General features: G+C 40.9%; 14 protein-coding genes across 14 annotated transcripts; 7 read left to right on the top strand and 7 right to left on the bottom strand.

Moving 5' to 3' along the window:
* Window positions 1-29: 29 nt before the first annotated feature.
* On the top strand, window positions 30-1,118 carry PAS_chr3_0390 (Subunit of RAVE (Rav1p, Rav2p, Skp1p); the record flags this gene model as incomplete). The annotated part of the gene is made up of 1 exon (XM_002492570.1): window positions 30-1,118. One exon carries the CDS (start codon window positions 30-32, stop codon window positions 1,116-1,118), a length of 1,089 nt encoding a protein of 362 aa, XP_002492615.1.
* A 388-nt stretch (window positions 1,119-1,506) lies between these two features.
* Window positions 1,507-1,959, bottom strand: PAS_chr3_0389 (Hypothetical protein; the record flags this gene model as incomplete). The annotated part of the gene is made up of 1 exon (XM_002492569.1): window positions 1,507-1,959. The coding sequence occupies one exon, from the start codon at window positions 1,957-1,959 to the stop codon at window positions 1,507-1,509; it is 453 nt and encodes a 150-aa protein (XP_002492614.1).
* Window positions 1,960-2,207: 248 nt separating this feature from the next.
* Window positions 2,208-3,326, bottom strand: PAS_chr3_0388 (Methionine aminopeptidase; the record flags this gene model as incomplete). Its single annotated transcript, XM_002492568.1, has 1 exon — window positions 2,208-3,326. One exon carries the CDS (start codon window positions 3,324-3,326, stop codon window positions 2,208-2,210), a length of 1,119 nt encoding a protein of 372 aa, XP_002492613.1.
* A 127-nt stretch (window positions 3,327-3,453) lies between these two features.
* Window positions 3,454-3,981, bottom strand: PAS_chr3_0387 (uncharacterized protein; the record flags this gene model as incomplete). Its single annotated transcript, XM_002492567.1, has 1 exon — window positions 3,454-3,981. One exon carries the CDS (start codon window positions 3,979-3,981, stop codon window positions 3,454-3,456), a length of 528 nt encoding a protein of 175 aa, XP_002492612.1.
* Window positions 3,982-4,209: 228 nt separating this feature from the next.
* PAS_chr3_1185 (uncharacterized protein) lies at window positions 4,210-4,818 on the top strand (the record flags this gene model as incomplete). Its single annotated transcript, XM_002492566.1, has 1 exon — window positions 4,210-4,818. One exon carries the CDS (start codon window positions 4,210-4,212, stop codon window positions 4,816-4,818), a length of 609 nt encoding a protein of 202 aa, XP_002492611.1.
* A 224-nt stretch (window positions 4,819-5,042) lies between these two features.
* Window positions 5,043-6,284, top strand: PAS_chr3_0386 (Glycosylphosphatidylinositol-alpha 1,4 mannosyltransferase I; the record flags this gene model as incomplete). The annotated part of the gene is made up of 1 exon (XM_002492565.1): window positions 5,043-6,284. The coding sequence occupies one exon, from the start codon at window positions 5,043-5,045 to the stop codon at window positions 6,282-6,284; it is 1,242 nt and encodes a 413-aa protein (XP_002492610.1).
* Window positions 6,285-6,436: 152 nt separating this feature from the next.
* PAS_chr3_0385 (3'-to-5' phosphorolytic exoribonuclease that is a subunit of the exosome) lies at window positions 6,437-7,177 on the top strand (the record flags this gene model as incomplete). Its single annotated transcript, XM_002492564.1, has 1 exon — window positions 6,437-7,177. The coding sequence occupies one exon, from the start codon at window positions 6,437-6,439 to the stop codon at window positions 7,175-7,177; it is 741 nt and encodes a 246-aa protein (XP_002492609.1).
* An 8-nt stretch (window positions 7,178-7,185) lies between these two features.
* PAS_chr3_0384 (Hypothetical protein) lies at window positions 7,186-8,085 on the bottom strand (the record flags this gene model as incomplete). The annotated part of the gene is made up of 1 exon (XM_002492563.1): window positions 7,186-8,085. One exon carries the CDS (start codon window positions 8,083-8,085, stop codon window positions 7,186-7,188), a length of 900 nt encoding a protein of 299 aa, XP_002492608.1.
* Window positions 8,086-8,201: 116 nt separating this feature from the next.
* PAS_chr3_0383 (Hypothetical protein) lies at window positions 8,202-9,908 on the top strand (the record flags this gene model as incomplete). Its single annotated transcript, XM_002492562.1, has 1 exon — window positions 8,202-9,908. The coding sequence occupies one exon, from the start codon at window positions 8,202-8,204 to the stop codon at window positions 9,906-9,908; it is 1,707 nt and encodes a 568-aa protein (XP_002492607.1).
* Window positions 9,909-9,944: 36 nt separating this feature from the next.
* On the bottom strand, window positions 9,945-10,208 carry PAS_chr3_0382 (Mitochondrial intermembrane space protein; the record flags this gene model as incomplete). The annotated part of the gene is made up of 1 exon (XM_002492561.1): window positions 9,945-10,208. The coding sequence occupies one exon, from the start codon at window positions 10,206-10,208 to the stop codon at window positions 9,945-9,947; it is 264 nt and encodes an 87-aa protein (XP_002492606.1).
* A 170-nt stretch (window positions 10,209-10,378) lies between these two features.
* PAS_chr3_0381 (Orotidine-5'-phosphate (OMP) decarboxylase) lies at window positions 10,379-11,170 on the top strand (the record flags this gene model as incomplete). The annotated part of the gene is made up of 1 exon (XM_002492560.1): window positions 10,379-11,170. The coding sequence occupies one exon, from the start codon at window positions 10,379-10,381 to the stop codon at window positions 11,168-11,170; it is 792 nt and encodes a 263-aa protein (XP_002492605.1).
* A 39-nt stretch (window positions 11,171-11,209) lies between these two features.
* PAS_chr3_0380 (Hypothetical protein) lies at window positions 11,210-12,367 on the bottom strand (the record flags this gene model as incomplete). The annotated part of the gene is made up of 1 exon (XM_002492559.1): window positions 11,210-12,367. The coding sequence occupies one exon, from the start codon at window positions 12,365-12,367 to the stop codon at window positions 11,210-11,212; it is 1,158 nt and encodes a 385-aa protein (XP_002492604.1).
* A 132-nt stretch (window positions 12,368-12,499) lies between these two features.
* PAS_chr3_0379 (Hypothetical protein) lies at window positions 12,500-13,666 on the bottom strand (the record flags this gene model as incomplete). Its single annotated transcript, XM_002492558.1, has 1 exon — window positions 12,500-13,666. One exon carries the CDS (start codon window positions 13,664-13,666, stop codon window positions 12,500-12,502), a length of 1,167 nt encoding a protein of 388 aa, XP_002492603.1.
* Window positions 13,667-13,886: 220 nt separating this feature from the next.
* PAS_chr3_0378 (Peptidyl-prolyl cis-trans isomerase (cyclophilin)) lies at window positions 13,887-15,083 on the top strand (the record flags this gene model as incomplete). The annotated part of the gene is made up of 1 exon (XM_002492557.1): window positions 13,887-15,083. One exon carries the CDS (start codon window positions 13,887-13,889, stop codon window positions 15,081-15,083), a length of 1,197 nt encoding a protein of 398 aa, XP_002492602.1.
* Window positions 15,084-15,604: the final 521 nt, after the last annotated feature.

Below are 15,604 nucleotides of genomic sequence, written 5' to 3'. Positions count from 1 at the left end.
CACCTCCTATAACCCCACCATTATCAGTCATGAGCTGTAGAGTTTTCGTTCCTTACGGAATAACAGAGACTGATCCCAAATTGATCAGCAAATCTAACAAAGAAAAGGAGGGTCCATGGTTTATTGAGAATATAATTTTGAGACAAATTCCATCAATTCAGGAGACACTGGTATCCTGTAAAGATATGATAGTTGATGAGAGCAACGAGATAAAGTTACCTATTTCATCCAGAAACTCTGATGTAATCAAAGGAGTTATTATCAGAAAACAGTGTGAGATAGTAGGAATCAACTTGATTTTGAAGGGCTTTCCCGTTAAGCATTTGGAGTTGAAAGCTAATGAGAGAGTTGTTATTCCTCAGTTGAATGACGGAGTGCATGAAATCGATCAGGCATTGATTAGTATCGACCGTTTGTTTCAACTTTATAGTGATGGAACTCACTTTGAACGCTACTTGGATGTTTTAACTGAGTTTCATGGACATATCAAACTAGCTAAGGATAGCTTGAAACTGCCATCACCAGATTATTTGTTCCCTCGATACAGAAACGTAAAAGCTTTGGAGCCAGAACTTCCAGTTAGCATGTCCTTAGACTTTTACATCAATAATGGAGATATATGTCTGGAAATCAACAAGTTGCATCAATCCCACGCCGTCCCTTGGAGCATTATTGTCAACAAGACCAAAAGACAAAGTTTTGTTGATGTTGTCAGAACTCAAATTAGCAAAAATCGGGAAGACTCCATAAATGAGATTGTAGACATGGAGTACAAGAAGCTACTAAGGTGGCTTGATAGTGAGAGTGGCACTGCTATCGAAGATGACAATAATCATCACAAGAAGTCATTACAGGGAAGAGGTGTTGGCGGAGTGCTTAGCGGTCTTTTCTTCAATGGAGGGTCCAGTTTCAGAAATTGCAATAAGTATTTGCAGAATTATTTGACGTATTTGGACAACGATAACCAACCAATTGTTGTTATGGTGGAGGAAAAGTTTGAAGTTCTGAGCTCAGACCCTATCCTTATTAGTACAAGTACAAAGTTGGAGACCCTGGAGCGCGTAGTTGAAAAGATGATAGAAAATTTCCAGGTGGTCAACTATAAAGATAACAGATAAGATTTGCAGGCAAACCAAGAAAGAGCAGTATTTGGCTGGATCAAAGCCTATTGGTTTGTTTTTCACGTTGAGGCCACTGAGTGTTGAGTATACGGTGTGAATTGACACTAATAAACAATTGAGGAACTGAGAAAAGGAAATTGACAAAATAGGAGATATGGGAAGCCAAGTGTTTGATTCATGAATATTGTTCGTCAACGCAAAGTATTCATGTATTCATCTATTTCGAACAATGTCCTTCAATGAATTGCAAAATATTCACTTATTCTTGTCGTTCAGCCTTTCCTCCGAAACAGTTTTGAAGCAGATAATTTACATTAATAGTACAAAATAAATATCCAATACAGATTAAACATCTCGTTTGTCAAACAAACTCGACTACATGACCTCAATCTTCTCTAATTTCCTCTGTATGTTTGTTTTCTTGCAAGCTGTTCCTCTCCTGCACTTGATATTCTAGCTGCCGCCTTTTAGATCGAAGTAGCTCCAATCTGGAAGGAATGCCCGATGATAATCTTTTTTTCCTCAACGAACTAACATTCTCTAGTCGAATTTTGTTTAATTCACACTTTCGTATCAGGCTGTTACGTTTTCTTTCAAGCTTGACCAATTCATGGTCCAGTCGATTGAGTAGCAGAACGATATTCGGCTCTACCGAATGTCGCAGAGTTTTTTTTGATTGCAGTACATCTGCTTCTGGGATCAACCCAAATACCCTGTTGGTCTTGAGAATGGTAGATAACTTGGGAAAAGAGGTAGTCGCCCGACTCAAGACTTCCGTTGAAGAATCCAAGAGCTCAACGGAAGCCTCTAACGAGTTGATACAGCTTTCCAGAAACATCAATAGGGCTCAATGATCAATCTTTAGGCGTGATAAGGAACACTCTGTATTTACTTGAAGCGCGTATCGAGAAGAGAAAACATAAGGTAAGGATGTTTGTAACACCAAATCTAGAAGTATAACAGTTCTACAATTGCCAATACAACTTCACCAATTGATCATATATACGTTGATGACCAGAATGTAAACAGTTTCCCATAAACACAAAAGAAATCGGCTGGCTGAGGAAACAAAAAATATGGGGCTTTTTATAGTCTTGAGATGGCACCGCCTGGCGAAGTTTCCGTTCTGCCAGTGAGAATCTCCACACCATCTTCCGTAACCAAAAGGGTATGTTCAAATTGGGCACTTGGTCCTCCATCAGCGGTAACGGCGGTCCAGTTGTCGGGCCAAACCACGTCACGATGAGTGCCCAGAGTCAACATTGGTTCGATAGTGAATACCACTCCTGGTTTGGCTACTCCAACAGCTTTGTTACGAGCGTAATGCGGAATGGTTGGTTCAGTGTGGAACAAAGTATTGATACCATGACCAGTGTAAGAACGAACAGTTTCACAGCCTCTTTCAGTCACATAGTTTTCGATAACAGTACCAATTTGACGGAACGGCATGCCGGGTTTCACTAAACGGATAGCTTCAGCAAGAGCTTCTCTGGTTGTCTCGACGAGGTTGACCAGATCTTTGTTAGTCTTGGCCTTCTCTCCAACATAGTACGTTTCATTCAGATCTGCATGAAATCCATCTTTATAAAGGGTAACATCCAGGTTCACGATGTCACCATCCTGGAGCGGTCTACGATCAGGTATACCGTGGCAGATGACTTCATTAACGGATGTGCAAACAGATTTGGGAAAATTGAAGTAATTTAAAGGGGAGGGGTATGCTTCTCTCTTGATTGTTTCACTATGAACGATTTCATCTATCTCATCAGTGGTAACTCCTGGTTTGATAGATGCAGCCGCAGCATCTAGAACCTCTCGTGCTAAACGGCAAACATTTTTTAGCTTGGCCAGGTCTTCTGGCTCCGTTACCAAATTGATCTTGTTCATTCTGTTATTTTTGATTTCTGAGACTGGTACTCCATCAAGAGCATAATCTGGGAGAGTAATGTTCTCTGGAACCTCTCGTCTCACAGACAAGGGATATGCTGGTCTGAGCTCACCGGTGTAGGCAAAGTTGGGAAAGGGGTTGTACGAACCATCTATATCACCATCTTTGGCGTGAACCGCTTTGTGGATCTTCCATCCATTCTTGAAACATTTTTGGTTACAAAAATATTGGATCTGACCTTGTTTTAGACACAAGGGACATTTTAAGGTAGATTCAGTCGCTTTTGAGCACTCAGCACTAGCACAGCTGTGAATCATGAAGTTTTTTTTCTGAGGTAGAATTGATTTCTTTAGCGCGAGCTCTTCACCAGAGACCATGGCCGCAAAAACGACAGTACACCAAGGAAGTTGAAGAAGCAACCTCTTCAAGCGACATATAAAAGGATTACAGCTCAGTAGAGATCTTAAATTCTTCCTCTTTACTCAAGTTTTTTACTACAATATGAATGTGTGGTACCGCTTTTATACTCTGTAACGCTCCCCAATTACGGAACCATATTAGTCGGGATCGATCTATGCCAACTCTTAAAACAAACAACTCGGTTATCAATGCATCTAATCTTTTCCTGGTTTCCTCCGAAATATCTCCCAGTGGTGAATGAGGATCTGGAGGGATCTCAGTTTTCAGCCAAGCTACCAAGTGAACCAAATCCGGTGTAAAAAAGTAAGGAAACTGATTACGTTCTACATGGTAGGGTCGAGACGACTCTCCAAAGTAGTTTCCGTCATCTCCCTTGTGCCACTTCAATTTTTGAAGCACATAGTTCTCAACAGAACTGCCTTGATAAATGAGATGTTGTTTGTGCATGTCGTAGCATTTCTTGCAATCGCGTGATCGATAAAGCTTGTCAATATCATTTCTATTTACTATTTCAATTAGTTGATCCCAGGATATAGGCAAAGAACCAATCATGGAAGGTGTCGGTGATGATGAGTTTGAAATAAAGAGAGTAAGTCAGGTTCCAATTTCTCGAAGTCAGTTAGTTAGCCCGCCGGAAGGAGGTTTGGAGGGATTGAGTTTGTGCGGCGAATCCTTCAAATCTGCCCCCTAGGATGATCCTGGAAAGGAGATTCATCACTACCTCGTTTTTTAAATCTTTCTTCCTCTCTTCCCTGACCATCTCCTTACAGCTATCCCACAATGTCGGAAGTTCAAATTGCCCCTAAAGAAGTCATATACTGTGAAGTTTGCTCATTTCCTCCGGAGTACTGCGAATTTGGTGGAACGTTCAACAAATGTAAAGCATGGTTGGAAAAGGAACATCCTCAGCTATTTCAAAGTCTCTACAGTGCAGATGCCCTTGCAGCTGCCACTTCGTCTCTTTCGTTGGAAAAAGAAGAAAAGATTTCCCAGGATTTGCAGAAGAAGCGTCGAAAGGAGGAGAAGAAACAAGAGAGAGAATTACAGCAAAAGCTGGCATCTAAAGTCCTGATAAAAAAGATTGCTAGAACTAAGAGGAAGCAAGTCATTGCCATATCTGGCCTAGAAGTTTTCAATATTGACATGAAGAAGTTGGCAAAGACTTTTGCGTCAAAATTTGCCACCGGGGCTTCAGTAACTAAGAATCTGGAGAAGAAGGATGAAATTATCATTCAAGGTGATGTTGGTGATGAGGTTGAACAATATATCTTGGAGTTGTTAGAAAAGGACGGGCTAACCGAAGTCAAAGTGGAACAGGTCGATGAAAAGCCAAAAAAGAAGAAGCCTACTGCGCCAGGTACTGGTACTGGCACCGCTACTTCGACATAGTTAAAGTAATAAGCATTTGGCGACACGTCCCAAATTAATGACTTACTCATTCTCTAATATTTGTGTGAATGTTCAACCTAAGGGGCCATTGTACGTTAATTTTGTAGATTAAAGCTATTAGAGTAATTTCTCAGTCTAGAGATGACTATCACTGTTCCTCCTGATACTTTTTTCTCGCGCTTTAACTATCCTTAACATTAGTAGCTCTCCACCTGATCAATTCAATGGAAATTAACTCTAGGAACTTACTGACGATAGGGATACTTCTTCGTGTGGGGTTTTTCATTTATGGACTGTATCAAGATTCTCATTTGGAGGTAAAATATACAGACATTGATTACTACGTGTTTACAGATGCCGCCAAATTTATCGCTAATGACAGATCGCCCTATGCTAGAGAAACCTACAGGTATACTCCATTGCTAGCTCTTTTGCTACTCCCAACAACCTTGGGGGGATTCTATTTTCAATTTGGTAAGGTATTGTTTATGCTCTTTGATTTGCTCACTGGAATTCTGATTCTTAGAATCCTGGAGTTGACAAAGACAAGAGAGAGAAACAGATTGGTTCTCGCAAGTTTATGGCTACTGAATCCAATGGTTATCACAATTAGCAGCAGAGGAAGCTCCGAGTCCATTTTGAGTGCATTGGTCCTAGCCTCAATCTATTCGTTACTGAAGGGAAATATATTTGCCTGTGGACTAGCACTGGGGTTATCAATTCACCTGAAAATCTATCCAATTATCTATTTGCCCACAATGATTGTGTTTTTGAGTCGGGATGGAAAGGTTGTGAAAGGAATGAAAGAAATGAGTCAATATTTTACAAAGGATGCCATATACTTGGTGTGTGTTGCTGGCTTTACGTTTAGTTCGTTAACAGTTCTAATGTTCCATCTATATGGGATGGCTTTTTTGCGAGAAACTTATATTTACCATTTCATTCGAATTGATCACAGGCATAACTTTTCCCTTTACAACACTGCATTGTATTTCGTCTCTTCTTTGGAGCATCAAGGGCTCAAGGGAGATCTACTTAGTTTTGAGAAATGGGCTTTCATTCCTCAATTAGGGTTTTCAGCCGTACTGATTCCTTGGTATTTGACCAAAAAAGATGTCACATCAACCTTTTTTATTCAGACATTTGTCTTTGTCCTGTTCAACAAAGTCATCACTTCCCAATATTTCGTCTGGTACCTCTGTTTGCTTCCCTTTTATTTGAGACAATACAGCAGTTGGAAACAATGGCCCGAATGGGCCGGTTTAGTTATCTGGTCAGCTTCGCAGGGTCTTTGGCTTTATTTCGCTTACCAATTGGAGTTCAAAGGAAGAAGTACTTTCTATCCACAGCTTTTTGGAGCGGCTAGTTTGTTCTTTGCTGGAAATATATACCTTACTGGGCTTTTTGTAAAAAGAACGAAGTCGCTCAGCGAGGCAGATCAAGATAAGGAGAAAAAGCTTAGATAACGCAGAAAGATACGTTAGACGGGATCCAGCCTGATATGCCACACTATAAATATCATCAATGCAAATTTCCGTAATCTCATGTCCTTGAAGACCTCAGTTCATCTTGCCTAATATCTTCAACATCGCGCGCTCAAGAAAATTTCTCCCTTGAAATGGAACTATACTCTCCAGAAGGTCTCAGAGTAGACGGTAGAAGATGGAATGAACTGAGAAGGTTCTACTGTCGTATAAACACCCACCCAATTGTAGCAGATGGGTCTGCTTATGTGGAAGCTGGAAATACAAAAATTGTGTGTCTACTCAATGGTCCCCATGAACCTACGAGGTCTCAAATGAACACCCAAAAGGGATCACTAGACATCAAGTTGCATGTATCACCCTTCAGTACAACAGAAAGAAGGAAAGTCACACGTAATGACAGAAGAATCCAAGAACTAAGCACTATTTTGAAGAATACATTCGAACAAGTGGTGATTTTGAAGAATTATCCTCGCACAATAATTGAAGTTAACGTCAGAGTACTGGCCCAAGATGGTGGATTACTAGCTGCTTGTTGTAATGCTATAACATTAGCTTTGGTAGATGCCGGGATTGCTCTTTACGATTATATATCTGCCGTGTCGGCCGGCGTGTTTGATAACCAAATCCTGTTAGATTTAAACAGATTAGAGGAGCAAGATCTGTCCTCTGTAACAATCGGAGTCGTTGGTAAGACCAAAAAGCTGTCATTAGTACTGTCGGAAACCAGGCTACCACAGGATAGACTGGCTAAGGTTTTCGAAGTCGCTGTGAATGGATGTCATCAATTGAAAGACCAAATGGATGCGCAAGTTGCAAAAAAAGGAAGGGAGAAGGCCATCACGGAAGAATTGAAAACTAACTGGGTGCAGTGAAATATGATTTATGTTCCATTTTCCTTCTTGCCAATTTGGCTGGACTTTTTCTCCCTGTATTGTAGAATTAGAAGGTCTCTATTATGAGCCTCCAATCTTAGTTTCATCAAATCATCGTCAATTAGATCTTGCTTCTTGAATAACGTTCTACACTCGGGACAAAAGCCAGAACCTTGAGATTGTTGCAAGAACTCTAAAATATGAGTTCTTTCGAAACAGTGGCCGCACACCGTTATCTTGACGGGGTTTTTCATCGGCCGTTTAGATATAGGACAAATTAGACTAACCTTACCCCCTGAAATTGCCACGTCGTCATCCTCTGCATCTGGAAGTTCAGATTCAGGATTCAGCGTCACAAATAAATGTTCTTGTAGCAGTTGTAATCTGTTGTTTGCGGTCTCAAAAGTTGCTGAATCAACTTCCAATGTGGACAATAGCGATTCTAATTGATCAGCACAACTAATCTCCTCTCTTTGATCTCTCAACACGTCCAGATTATCCAAGCTGACCTCAGCCGATTCTCTGTAGTTGATTCTTTTTTGCGCCTTGATAGCAGTCAGCGCCACCTGATATCTTGATCGTTCTAACTCTTCTTCAGTGATTTTTCTTCCAGAACTGGTGAACTCATCGATGAGGTTCTTACAATCTTTCTGTATACTTTCTCTAACCTTTTCCAAGGGATCATCGATTAGTTGGAGTGCCTCCATTTCTAGCTTATTGGAGATGAACTTGGAGGCAGTTTGTTCTAGCTGATCCGTGTATCTAGAAACCATTGATCTGAACTGGGTATCATAGAGATTGACTTTCGATAATTCCTGTTGAGCCTCTGGAACTAGTGGGAAAGACGTCGGAAGTTTAATTGCGCTCAGGCCTGCTAATCCCCCATTTCCAGTGGGTTCAGTTTTCATAGCGTGGAGTAGTGAGTTGTAAACAGGTAAAGTGTACAGTAGTTATTTCGAGGATTACATATTTTGTTGGAAAAGCACCCACCCAGAAATAGAGAATACAAATCATTAGTGGCACAATGACGGCCTTACCGGTGCTGTATAAGGTAATAACATTACAGAATCTACACTCTTTGTATATACAATCGTATCAAAGACAGGAGAAGGAGATCACTCTTGATATGGATAAACTTCGGTCAAACATAAACGCTAGTCCGTTGATAGATCCAGCCTACGATCTATGTCAGATAGACACACAAAAAGTTCATAAGGATAACCAGACTAGCCAAGTGATTAGTGGCGAGCAGATTGTCGAAATAATCAACGAATTCTTTTCAGAAAATGGTGGCCAAGCATTGATTCCTATTTCGACTAATGTGTTCAAGATTTCAGAAACTATCAGCATAAATACGATAAAGGATCGACTTATTAAAGTCTTAAACCATTACAAAAACACAACTCTGAGAGAAGTAGCAGCTTTGGAGGCGCAATATCACCTATTAAGGACACAAAAAGAGAAAGTAATTGCCTCAGAAGTATTGAAAGAGGATGAGGATGAGTCTATAGATGAAGTTGAAGACAATAAACCTGAAGAAGCGGAAACCGCCAGGAAAGATTACAAAGTGGATGAGCCTCAGGAGGAGCAGCAAGATGAAGATGAGAAGAGCCCAGCTCCAAAGGAACCATCTAAAAGTGAACTGAGCACTGGTGGTGAATTTTCCAATGGCAGTAAGGAGGAAGAGAATATGGAACAGGCGGAAATTTTGAAAGAGGAAGACACTTCTGAAGAGCACAAAGAGAACAAAAATGAGGAACCTGTTAAGGAGCTTGAGGAGACGGAAAACACAAAAGATGAGAATACTGAGAAGAAAGTTGAAAGTACAGCAGAAAGCCAAATAGAACAACAACATGATATTGATGTCAAGTCAGAGAAAGCAGATGACGAAATTGGTGAAAAGTCAGATCTATCTGAAAAGACGGAGGAAAATCATTCCGAGAAAGAAGAATTAGTCGATTCAACCTTCAATTCTGGAATACAACCAACTGAAACTACCGACAGTGACCAACAGATGGTTGCTGATAGGACTAAGCAAGATCAGGCAATTGGTGAGAAGAAACCCATAGATAACGACTTTGATGGTGATTCTTCCAGTAAGGAAAAATCTAGTGAAGTAATCAGTGAGACACTTAATGGTGAATCTAGCCCAGAAAAGTCTCAAGAGGAGGACAATAATCAGGAGGCAAATGCTACAGAGGAAAGCCCGGAGGAACAGGAGGGTCAACCAGAAGAATCACGGGCAGAAGAAAAGTTGAGTGTGGAAACTACTGATGACAAGAGTTTGCTTGACCGAGAATCTCCTTCTAAAGAATCTGAACGAAAACGTTCCCATGATGCAGATGAATCAGAACAAGAGATCTCTCCATCTAAAAGACAGAAGAAAGAGGATACACAAAAGTCCATCAAAAAGTTCCAAACAATTGCATCAAATCTTATCTCCCAAATCTCCTCTAATAGGTTTGCGTCTACCTTTTTGGCACCCGTGAACAAATCTGAGGAGCCTGAATATTACAAGATTGTTAAACAACCTCAAGATCTGAAGACCATTCTCAAGCACTGCAGAAATGGGGAGATAACCACCTTTGACGAATTGACTAAAGTTCTACAGATCATGTTTACAAATGCCATCATCTATAACGATGAAGACAGTGATGTTTCGAAGCTAACGATTGAAATGATGGAAGAAACTACTAAGATTATAGAGCTGTTCAGAGAAAGTCTGGATTAGTCCTGGACAATGAACTTTATGTACAAAAATATGGGGTTAACGTCTTAGCTGTTGCATCATAAGTTGGTTTTGTTCTTGGAAACGTTGACCAACTCTCTCACTGTGCTTGAGGAACTTTTCTGCACACTTGTTGATGCAGCCTTCCTCCTTAGAAGTCAACTTGTTAGATGTAAAATCATTGACACAGTCTGTAAAACATTTGCTAACCAAATCGGAGTAAAGACGCATGAAGTCTTTCATTTGTTTTTGTTCAACGAGTTTCTGGAACTCTTGTTGTTCTTTAGCGTTCAATGCGTCCATTTTGTGATGTACTTGGTTGGGGTAGAGTTAGCACTTGCTCTCTCTGTTACCAGTTTTTGTCAAGATTGAAGAAAAAAGTTTTTTGGACGGTACACGTCGCACCTATCCTTCGCATTGATCCACTCTAATGAGTTAACATCAACCTGATCAAAGGGATAGATACCTAGACAATGGCTCGCAGTTATGCCGAGAGAGCAAATACTCATCAATCACCTGTGGCACGACGACTGTTTGCGCTTATGGAACAGAAACAGAGTAACCTATGCGCATCAGTCGACGTGAGAACAACTAAAGAATTATTGGAGCTTCTAGATAAATTGGGCCCATTTATCTGTTTGGCCAAGACTCATATCGACATAATTGATGACTTCACGTATGATGGAACTATTCTGCCTTTATTGGAACTATCAAAGAAACACAAGTTTTTAATTTTTGAGGACAGAAAGTTTGCTGATATAGGCAACACTGTCAAGCATCAATATCAAGGAGGTGTCTACAAGATTGCACAATGGGCAGATATTACAAATGCTCATGGTGTCATTGGTAGTGGAATTGTAAAGGGTCTAAAGGAGGCAGCCACTGAGACAACAGATCAACCAAGGGGACTATTGATGTTGGCTGAACTGTCGTCAAAGGGATCAATTGCCCATGGTAAGTACACCGAAGAAACTGTAGAAATTGCAAAATCAGACAAGGAATTCGTCATTGGGTTTATTGCTCAAAATTCTATGGGAGGACAAGATGAAGGGTTCGATTGGATTATTATGACACCAGGTGTTGGTTTGGATGACACTGGTGATGCTCTAGGCCAACAATATCGAACAGTGAGTCAAGTATTTTCCACTGGCACTGACATCATAATCGTAGGTCGTGGTTTGTTTGGCAAGGGCAGAGATCCCTTAAAAGAAGGTGAACGGTATAGAAAAGCTGGGTGGGAAGCTTACCAAAATATTCTGAGGTAAATTACAAGTATGTACAGGGGATCAATTGTTTCGGGCGATTCAACTGAATCGATCTTCAATTTCATCGCTCAATTTTTGACGCAGTATTTCAAACACCAGAAGCCCCACGGATGTTGCTGGAATGGTAGTTAACGCATTCCTAACGAACCCTTTATAAAACCAGCGGGTCCAAGATAGTTTAGACTTCTCATGTAAGCTCACCAACTGGTGGAATGTATCTAAGTATGATCGGTAATATAGACGGAATTTACTTTTCTTATCCCAGGAGTTCTCGTTGAAAATATCCAACGCTTCCAACCTTGCTAAATGTATTGACTGAACTTTAGAAAATGGGTATTGAACGGCTAGTAACGAACATGCAGCGCTAGCACCAGCCAAAAGAATAAAAGTCGTCCTCAGGATATTTTCACTTTTCGTTTTCACTGTGTCACCTTGGGGCCTTCCAAGAAGACTATTTTTCATCCTATCAATTCTCTCCATAGTGTTCTCGGTTATCCTGTAACCTCTATTCTTAATGGCTTCGAATGTTGTGAAATATATAGCAAAGGATGTGCTTTCTTTGACCAGACTCAAGGAGTAGCCAGCAAATACCCCCAGAAAACCACTAGTTTTTAGTTTATGAAGACCGTAAATCCATAAGTTGTCATTCTTGCCCCCAATAATCTCGGAGGCATTAGATCGGGCATATATTGCATCAATTGGGGCAGCTACCAATGACTGCGCAGCTCCAGCTAGAAACCCAGCTCGAAATACATCCACTAGTCTTGGATTTGCTATCGATCTGCCCTCTTGACCGTCAGTATATGACTGCAAACATGATAAATACGTTGTGTAAAGTACAATTCCCATCACAGAATTGGCTACCAATGGTGGCAGGACCTTGTTTGGTATCAACTCCCAACCATGGGTTTTGACGGCTCGTAACAATAGAGCTGGATTTGAGTGGGAAAATGGGCTGTAAGGTTTACCTTTCAAATGAGCTCCAAAGAAGATGCGTATTGGTGCCATGTAGTCAAAACGAGTGGGACGAAACAGTTTGGCTGGTGTCCTCAGGTACAGTGAACTAAATTGGACTAGAACAGCTCTGATCCCAGCTGTCGAAGCAGACACCACTTGAGTGTTTTTGTTGCTAAGAGTAGCCTTTTTAGAATCATCGTTGTCTTCCATAGGTTTCTGGAACACAATGCCAGAGTTCATAGAGGATCAGAGGGGAATTGAGGTGTGTGTATATGTATTTATAGGGGTACCTTACCCTGGACTTTCACGTATTCATGTCTATCTATCGTCGCGAAAACGGTTACTATGAAGAAATTGATTACCTCATCAATATCAGATCGATCTCCTTGAGTAGTTGGAGTAACTTTTCCAAGCAAGTTTCCAATCTTTGCTCTGAAGGTTACCATTGTTGATGTCAAAATTGTACTTTTCCAGCTTGGATAGATATAACTGAGTGGGAATTGATGACATGAATGGAACGTAGAGAACATCAGGCACTTTTTTAGTCCAATTTTGGGCCCTAGATTGCAGAAACTCATTGTGTGCCTGGTCCACGTCCAACACCTGACAGATGTCCTGTTTCAGCTGGTCAAACTTCTGACGTGCTGTAAGAATATGGTCATTGGCAGTTGTTGCAACGTCGAATACCACATTAGATAGTTGGTCCGAGGCTCTTGCCAAATCAGAACCCTCCAGGTATCCATGGAAAAGCCTCAAAAGCTGTTCCTGTGACAAATCATGCTTGGCCATCAAGTCCAACGGCAGGGGAATATGATTTTGTGTTGTAGCATAATACTTTAATCCTATCAACATAGTGGCAACCCCTGTCGCTTGACCTAGATGGGCCGCCACTTCAGTTAAATTTGTCTCTAGGAACGGGGCCTGCTCCAATAGTTCAACAGCAGATGGGGAGATGTTAGGTGATAATAGTAATCGCTGTGTTAAATAATTGCTCTGTGAATAAATGCCTTCGCCATAGGAACAAACTTCATCCATGTTCTTGAACCCTAACTTAGAAGTGTTCTTCAAGTAATGCAATCTAGATGTCAATATCTGTTGAAACATGCCAATGTCCAAGTTTAACTCTTTGTTGATACCATCCCGTAACAAAGTAGCCACCGGTTCACCCAAAGGCTTCTGGTACCCGCCTAGAAACACTTTTTGAAGTAATTCCTCCCAAAATTTGAATTTGACGTCAAGTAGGCCAACCCCCACATTAGCTCGGAATTGACTGTTGGCTCTTGTATTGGAATCTGATATCTTGTTCACTTCCAATAGAAAGCATCGTATCGCCATCCAGGTATCTCTTGCAGGTTCTGGAATGTAATGAGCCAATAGGTAACTTGACTTGTCAAACTTGTTCAACATCTCGGTGCAATCTGTCCTTGCTTTCATCACAGATTGTCTATATTGTAGATCTGGTGGGGACGTGAACTGTTGGTGGACAGCATGAACATTCAGCCTCCTTGCAGCGGCGTGAAACCTTCTCCTTCCCAACATGCTAGGATATTTCTGGGTAGGAATGTCTAGCGTTGATAGGTAATCAAGTAAAATATACTCAAGACGGAGAAACGAGTCTCTCCGAAGTTGCTTACTTTTCGCTTCCTTACTGGCTAGAGTCTGGAAAGAAATCCGATACGGGGGGCTACCAGGAAATCTTGCGCGAGCTGAAGGATCATCTCTCTCTACAAGGATTGTAGATTGAAGGGTTTAATCGCAAATGTTTGCCTTTCTAGATGTCACTATCGGAGGCAGCAAGATTGGCAGAATAGTTTTGCAGCTTGACAATGTTAACTGTCCATTGGCTTCCACTAATTTTTTGAATTTGTGCAACCAAGTGGGAAAGACTTTTCATTCGAAAGAGTATGGAGATATAAAGTTAACCTATCAAGGAATAAGGTTCCACAGAATCATGAAAAATTTTATTGTCCAGGCCGGTGATCTTGTTTTTGGCAGGGACGATTCATTCAATCAGGAACAGGTGGGTGGTGGAGGGGTTTCCACTTACATTAATGATTTGAGTAACAACGAAAAGGGCCCTATCTATGGAAAGTTTGATGACGAAGCGCTGGACAATAATCCAGTAAGTAAATTTGACCGTCCTTTCGTTTTGGCAATGGCCAACAGCGGCCCCAATAGTAACAGTTCTCAGTTTTTCATTACAACTTACCCCTGCCCACATCTTCAAGGGAAGCACACCGCATTTGGATCTGTAGTTCATGGGAAATCTGTAGTGAGAGACATTGAAAAAGTTGACACGACCAAGGAAAACAACAGCCCGCTTCAGCCAGTGGTCATAGTGGCGTGTGGAGAGTGGAAAGAAGGAGATCCTGTTCCTGTTTTCAATTGCTCTAACAGTCAAATCGGGGGAGATGTCTTTGAGGAATATCCTGACGATGACGACAATTTTGACAAAGATTCTCTTGAAAAGGCATTGGAAGCTGTCGAGATAATAAAAGAATCTGGAAGTCTGCTTTTCAAACAAAATCAGATCCAAAATGCTTTATTCAAGTACAAAAAGTCTTATCGTTATCTCAATGAATTCTCCCCCGACCAAGATCAAAGCCCCCAGTTATACAACAGGTTCCTAGCATTGAAAAAGAAATTGTACTTGAACCTTAGTCTTGTTTATTACCGACTAGGACAGTTCTCTAGAGCGAGAGATTATGCCGAATATTTATTGGAGATGGAGGACAACCAAGCGATAACTGATAAGGATAGAGCTAAAGCATTTTTCAGAAAAGGATTGGCTCAAATTGCATTGAATGATTTTGAGAATGGTTTACACGCTCTGAAAGCTGCTCAAGACTTGACTCCTACTGATTCTATGATCTCAAATGAAATTTTGAAGGCATCGAAATCTTTTGAACTATTCAAGAAGAGAGAGAAAAATAAACTGGAAGCTTTTTTTAAGTAAGATTTATTGGTTGAAAAGGATTTCAGAAAGAAACGCACTTTTTGGCATTGGTTAAACTATAGGTCCTCTGTTTGCTGAGGTTATAAAGAACGTGCAGCGGGCTGATCGCTTGGATTGTTGAAGCATTAATTAGTCTGTGGACTAGAGGATTCTAGCTGTTAAAGATCTTTTCTGTGTCTCGCATTAATTTCTAAGCAGAAGCGGTGGATTACAAATGCAAAATCCGAAAAATTGTCGATTGGGCTCCATTCGTATCTAATCAGTGCTATTCCTGTTCTGATATGTACCGCTTACCGAAAAAGCCACTACTAGAGGTGGCTATTGTTTGCACATGACAAAGTCACAGAAATGTCCACAGATAATCTTTGTCTAGATATAGCGTAGGAGCATCAAATAAGCTGGGAATGGGCATCGCTAAGCCACTATTCACGATGCACGAATTGACCGGGCTTTCAGTGTTGATTACTAAGTTTAAGTTTAGGTTTCAAGTGCATGCAAATAGACTTCATGCAGGGAATTAA

The sequence above is a fragment of the Komagataella phaffii genome, chromosome 3 (genome assembly GCF_000027005.1).
Source record: "Komagataella phaffii GS115 chromosome 3, complete sequence".
NCBI classification, from domain to species: Eukaryota; Fungi; Ascomycota; class Pichiomycetes; order Pichiales; family Pichiaceae; genus Komagataella; species Komagataella phaffii.
The sequence above is the reverse complement of the archived record's forward strand: the minus strand, read 5'-3'. Positions and strand labels throughout refer to the sequence as shown.